Here is a 7,232-nt window from a genome sequence, read left to right on the forward strand (position 1 = left end):
TGCGTTTGTGTTTACGCATGTGTGCCTTTATGGATGGCAGATTACAGGATACTCTTTTCCACAGACCACACTTACAGAAACTAAAACAGACACAGACACACTAACATGCAAACACAAAATGTCATTTAAGTGTACTTTGCATTTATTTTTTATTTCATTATTATTATTTTATTGACCTTTTATTTTTATTTGTATTTTTTATATATTTGTGTCCTTGCATAAGCTTGCAAACTTCAAGATCTAAGAGTTATAAGAGCAAAAATAGTAATGTTGTGAAAATGATTATAATTTAAAATAAATGTTTTGCATTTATATATGTAATATATCTCTGTATATAATATATATCTGTATGTCTGTCTGTCTATCTATCTATCTATCTATATATATATGAATATAATTTTTATATTACATTATATTTATTCATTTTGAACAATTAAATTATATAATATATTAAATTGTATTTATTAAATTTAGCATTTTCAATTTTTATGTATTACTTTTGGAAACGTTTTCTGATACTTTATCAATTTTATATTTTCTTGCTTGACAAAAACATTATTTCTTAATGTTCTTTAAAAAATAATTTTATTGGTATTTATTATTTTTTACATTATATTAGACTTATTCAATTTTAACAGTTTAAATGTTTTATATAATATATTAAATTGTACTTTTTTTATTTAGCATTTTCCATTTTTATGTATTATTTTTGGTAATGATTTCTGTTCCTTTTGATCAATTTAATGATTTCTTGCTTGATAAAAACATTAATTTCTTAATAGATCTATATCTATTCATCTATCCATTTTTAACATTTAACCATTTTTTATAACATACGGTAGTTATTCAATTTTACTTTTTTAATTTGTATTTATTGCAAACTTTAAGACCTAAGAGTAAAGCGTTATAAGAGTAAAAAATAGTAATATTGTAAAAAATTATTACAATTTAAAATAAATGTTTTCTATTTTAATATATTATTTAATATAATTATATTAAGCTTGCTTAATTGTATTTATTAAATGTAATTATTAAAATATTTTTGTATTATTTTCAGTATATATACATAATTGTATTTATTAAATTTTAGCATTTTAAATACTTTATGTATTTTTTAGGGTAAGGTTTTCTGCTACCTTTGATCAATTTAATATTTTCTTGCTCGATAAAAACAATTTCTTGTTTCTTTAAAAACAAATATATTACACACACACATATACATATATAAATATATATACATTATATATATATATATATATATATATATATATATATATATATATATACACACACACACACACACACACACACACACACACACACAATATTATATTAATAAACTTATTTTCTTAAACCACAAATTCACTGGCTAGTTGTGGTCTGAATAATGTATTCATGGTATTCTTTGTCAAAAAATAGAAAGGCATTGACAGGCTTTTGTTTTGTTTTGTTTTTCTGTCTGAAACCTCGAGGGGGCGCTAGTGAATTTCAAATAATTGAAATGCCTGATGACTGCACAAGAAAGAATCATAAAAATCCACAAACCACACATTCATTCATAGTTCCTCTATGCACACACACATACATACACACTTAAAATGAAAAAGCAGAAGTCCTCCGCACACTCTACAGTTTTATGTCATTCTTTTTTTAATGCCACTATACAGAGATCTTTACCACTTCCTCTGGTACAACACGTGTCAAACACGAGTGTCTGCAACAGCAACCTTTGACATGATGTCTGTGAGTGTTTGTGTGTTAAAGGCAGACACATGTCTGAAAGGTATGTGCTCATAATTTCCCCACAAGAATGACAACTATTCATGCTGAAAATGAGCATGTGTGCGTGCGAGAGACCGAGAGAGGTGGGAGAGACAGCAAAATCTAGAAAGGTGTGGGTCCGCTTTCCATTACCGATAGCAGGCCACATGAAAAGTCTGGGGTTTTTGTTGTCGTACCGTTATTGCGCATGGGGTTATACCGAAACAATGTCGTCATGATGATACTGTCATAGAATATCAGTCTGCCTCAATTACTCGTCCTAAAGGTCAGGTTTGGGACATATTAGGCTGCAGAGATTCATCAAATATTTCAAATTCACATAAAATGTTATATGTGCTGTATACCAGGAATATTATTAAATATTATTATTCATATTTTATAGACAACATCTATCAATATACCACCACCTGTACCTGTATGTTATAAAAAAAAAAACAGAAAGATAAAAGTCAATATTTATTATTATTATTATTATTATTATTATTATTATTATTATTTTAATTATTAATATGCATTGGTGTTGATATTATTGTCACATTAAAAAAATTGTATGGAAATAAAATCCTCATTGGACCACTTATTACTGGTCAATTATTATTATTGTTGTTATTATTATTTTAATAATGTATACATTAAAAAAAATAAACTAATAAATAAATAATGACCAGACTACTTATTATTGTTATATTTAAACTTGTTATAATTAGTATCATTATTACTATAATAATAATAATAATAATAATAATAATAATAATAATAATAATAATAATAATAATAATGATCAGACTTATTACTGTTACATTTGTACTTATTTATTTTATTACAACAACAAAATTAATACTAATGCTAATAATAAGTATTATTATTTTTATCATGTGTAAATGTAATAAATAATATAATAAAAAATGATGTTTTGTTATATATTTGTTATAATATTATTATTAGTAGTATTATTTATGTTCATAATGTGCACATGAAATAAATAATTTAACGAAAATCTTATTTTAATATAAAATAATATAACAAAAATATTATTATTGTTACATTTGTGCTTATTACTATAATAATCATAATAATAATAATTATTTTCATAGTGTACATGAAATAAATAATATAAGAAATAATTATCAGATTACTTGTTACATTTGTACTTATTATTATTGTTATTACTACTACTATACTATTTACTACTATTACTAATATTTTTTATTATTAACAATAATAATATTACTATTATTATTATTATTTTCATAATGTGTACATGAATATAAATAATATAATATAAAACAATTATGATCAGACTACTTATTATTGTAACATTTGTACTTATTTAATAATAATAATAATAATAATTATTATTATTATTATTATTATTATTATAGTTATTATTAGGCAGTGGTGGTGATAGTATTGTCACATAAAAAAAGCATGGAAATAAAATCATTATTAGACCAAATATTACTGTTCAGATTTTTATTTTAATAATGTGTACATGGAATAAATAGCATAATATTCAAAAATAATTATCAGACTACTTAATATTGTTACATTTGTGCTTATTATTATCATTCAGTGGTGGTAATATTGTCACATTTTTTTAAAATATTATTATTATTATTATTATTATTATTATTATGTGTACATGAAATAAATATAAATAAAAAAAGAATTATCTTAGTGTATTAAAGGTATCATATCTTATTACTGATATTTGTACTTGTTAATATTATTATCTATTTTTAATTAAAGTGGCTGTGGTATTATGTCAGTTAAATATAATAATAAATTAAATAATATAACAATTATCTGTTACTGTTAAATTGTTATTATTATATCAGTATATATTAGACTTTGTATGTTTTATTATTAGTAGTAGTAGTAGTAGAATTGTTATTAAGTAATGTTATTATTGTGTTATTATTATTATCTTATGCTCCAAACTATAAAGTAAAACATATGAATGACAAAACCTTCTTTCCCCCCTTGCTGGCTCTGACAGAGAAAGTGAAGGACACGAGCTGTGGGTTACTGTAGTCACAGATCACAGCCATGTGATGCGCAGGGTGTGACTCAAACTTGCGTGGCCCGTGACATTAGTGAGTCTGGAAACTGACCAAAGGGGCTTCGCAGCATTTTTCAGCCCTGTAAATGTCTGAGGCACCGCGCTGGAGAGGTAAGTGCAACTACTGCGTGACTTTTAACCCAATTTGCAGTGAAAACACGATGCTTGCAACGCTCGCACGCCTCGCTATACGGCGTTACAGTTGCACAACGTGCTCATGTAGAAGACAAATATCGTGCCAAATTATTCGCGGGGTGCAAAATGTCACCGTACTGCAGTAAGAAAACGACAGCGAGAATCTAAATGGACACATGACTGTTTAGTTGCTTTGGATTAAACGTACATGGAACGACGCAAGGTAGGCAGTGCAAGTATATACTTAATGCTCTTGCGCGGAAAGTAGATCTGTTTTGAAACTTAATGCATCTGTTTTGTGCATATTACGGCCTAGCTCTGCTCATTGATATCTTTCTAGAAGCTTTAATGAATCAAAAACAATCATAACGCACTGTTAATACTGTATAGGGGAAATAAGCAAGTAATAAAACACATGAAGTAGCCTATAAAAGAAACGCTCCTCTAGTTGCTAGTTCAACGGGAACACCCACTTTCACACTGTAACTTCGATTATATGTGCAAACATAACCTTTTCTTCTAAATCAACACTTGCATGACATTTTTATTTTTCATGTTTATTTATTATGACAATACGTCGCTTTTAATGTTCACTTTATTGTGTTAAAGTATTAAAGAGCGCTTGTTTTTTATAAGGAAAAGCTGCAGTTCTGGGCTCCGCCCACACATACTGTTTGTTTGTATCCATTCACGTGTTTTTGGACGCAAAATAGCGTTTTTTCTTTTCTTTTTTATTAAGATGACTCATACAATTAGAGAAAACGTGCAAAAGCTAATTAAATATTTATATTAAAAACGTAAAAAATAATAGTAATAATAATCTCCTGGCATTCAGTACTCGTAATAATCAAACAAACCTTTAAAATATTACTTGTCCTAACAGTATTATTAAAAAAAAAAAAAACATGTAGTTGGCATGATGTGTCACCTATCAAGTATACTGTATTTTTTCCCTGTCAAAATATTAAGGCTCTTCAGCGCAGCCTAATTAGTGCTGCTTGTAGTGAGAATGCGCGTTTGATTAATGACTTTATGTTGTTTTCATCGAGGCACAGACAAGTCTAACGTGTTCATTTTTGTGACAGATTACGACTCAGGACTGATGTGGGCTTCTTTTATCGAGTCAAATGATATTATCATGCAGGTCTGTTTGATCAGACACGTGTGTGTGGGTTTTTGTACACGCTCGGGGCTTTTTGGAAGTGAGATTGTGGATATGTGTGGCGGGGGTTTCTGCTTTTGAGTTGTCAGATCTGTAGCATTTTACCGGGCGGAAACAGATGCGTGTGACTCACCAGAGAGGAAGATAGCAGGGTTTGAACCGCGAAGTTTACTTCTTCAAGACCACCGCTAATCTACATTCCTTTATCCTTAATCTTAAAGGGCTAGTTCATCCAAAAATGAGAATTCTGTCAATACTCATCCTCTGCGCAAGAAGATATTTTAGAGAATGTTAACCAAACCATCTATCTATCTATCTGTATGTTACTTTAAAATGACACATCATGTGATATTAAAGCATTTCCAGTCCATCCAGAAAGTCACAAGCTAGAAACATTATCCATACTACACACTTTCATAAGTGTAGTGTTATATGTGGTTCTAAATATAGCCATTGTGATATAAATCCTGTGAAGATAAGCAAGATTAGCAGGATGATGCTTGTCGGGTTTCTAAGTATTCTAGGGTTTCTAAGAAAAATGCAACTAGCTGCTAACCCGTCTGAAAATACACACTGAAAGCACACATAAGCAGTGTGGTTTTGGAAGCAAACACAGTGGTGTATGTTTGAACAGAGTGTTGCACGTCTGTGTGTTCCGTGGGTGGGTGGGTGGGTGTGTGTGTGTGTGTGTGTGTGTGTGTGTGTGTGTGTGTGTGTGTGTGTGTGTGTGTGTGTGTGTGTGTGTGTGTGTGAAAAGTGGCACAGTTGCAGGCGGTAGGATAGAATTCTCTGCATTTTTCTTCACATGAATGGAAGGAAGTTGGTACAGGACCGCCCTCTCCTTCCCCTCCCCAAAATCTTTCTTTTGTCGTTTTTTTTTTTTTTTTTTTGTCCTTCTGCAGACCTGCTTTTCTCCATCCCTGCAAGCAGGAACTGACTTGTTTGTTTATTATTTATCTGAATGAGACAAATATGTGCTCTGTGATCTATTTTAATATACGATTAGCTACAGTATGATTATAGTAATCAGCAGTATTACTGTACTCATGTTGACTAGATAGTTTACACAGTCCTTCAGTATGTTCTATTTTAACATACTGTCTTTTCTGTAGATATATAGATATTTACATATACATCTGTAAATATACATAGATAGATAGATAGATAGATAGATAGATAGTTGGAAATTTGCATATCTATCTTCAAATATACATCCAAAAATAACTCTATATAACTGTCTATCAATAGACAGATGGACAGATAGATAGATAGATAGACAGACAGACAGACAGACAGTTTTTTGGATACATATTTTGATATCTGCATATATATCTCCAAATATACATCCAAAAATAACTCTATATAACTGTCTATCAATAGATAGACAGAGAGACAGATGGATAGATAGATGATAGATAGATTTTTGGGTACATATTTGGATATTTGCATATATATCTCCAAATATACATCCAAAAATAACTCTATATAACTGTCTATCGACAGACAGACAGACAGATTTTTGGATACATTTTTGGATATCTGCATATATATCTCCAAATATACATCCAAAAATAACTCTATATAACTGTCTATCGACAGACAGACAGACAGACAGATTTTTGGATGCATTTTTGGATATCTGCATATATATCTCCAAATATACATCCAAAAATAACTCTATATAGCTGTCTATCAATGGACAGACAGACAGACAGACAGTTTTTTGGATACATATTTGCATATATCTCCAAATATACATCCCAAAAAACCACTACATAACTGTTTATCAATAGACAGATGGACAGACAGATCATTTTTTGGATATATATTTGGATACTTGCACATATATCTCCAAATATACCATACATTTTCTATAAATAGATGCATACATCTTTGCATACATCTATCTATCTATCTATATCTATATATCTATATCTATATATCTATATCTATATCTATCTATATATCTATATATCTATATATATATATGCTGTCGACAACACTGAAGCAGATGTGCACACACACACATACACACTTCACTTAAAAAATGTGTTGAACACACGCTCATTCTGCTAATTGGTCTTTATTATG

General features: G+C 29.1%; 1 protein-coding gene across 2 annotated transcripts in view; it reads left to right on the forward strand.

Annotated features, from left to right (window-relative positions):
• Positions 1-3,826: 3,826 nt before the first annotated feature.
• The window catches only part of nek6 (NIMA-related kinase 6), an 11,430-nt gene continuing 8,024 nt past the window's right edge, over positions 3,827-7,232 (forward strand). Inside the window, exon 1 of one of the 2 annotated variants that reach the window (XM_073824617.1) lies at positions 3,827-3,955. Coding sequence is in view for 1 of the 2 variants with exons in the window: in XM_073824616.1 (XP_073680717.1) it covers positions 4,188-4,202 (15 nt within the window). In the remaining variant the exon portion in view is untranslated. Of the gene's footprint in view, positions 3,956-4,071; positions 4,203-7,232 lie in introns of those variants that run through there. The other variant, XM_073824616.1, reaches the window with a different exon arrangement.

This window comes from Garra rufa, chromosome 19, assembly GCF_049309525.1.
Source record: "Garra rufa chromosome 19, GarRuf1.0, whole genome shotgun sequence".
NCBI lineage: Eukaryota > Metazoa > Chordata > Actinopteri > Cypriniformes > Cyprinidae > Garra > Garra rufa.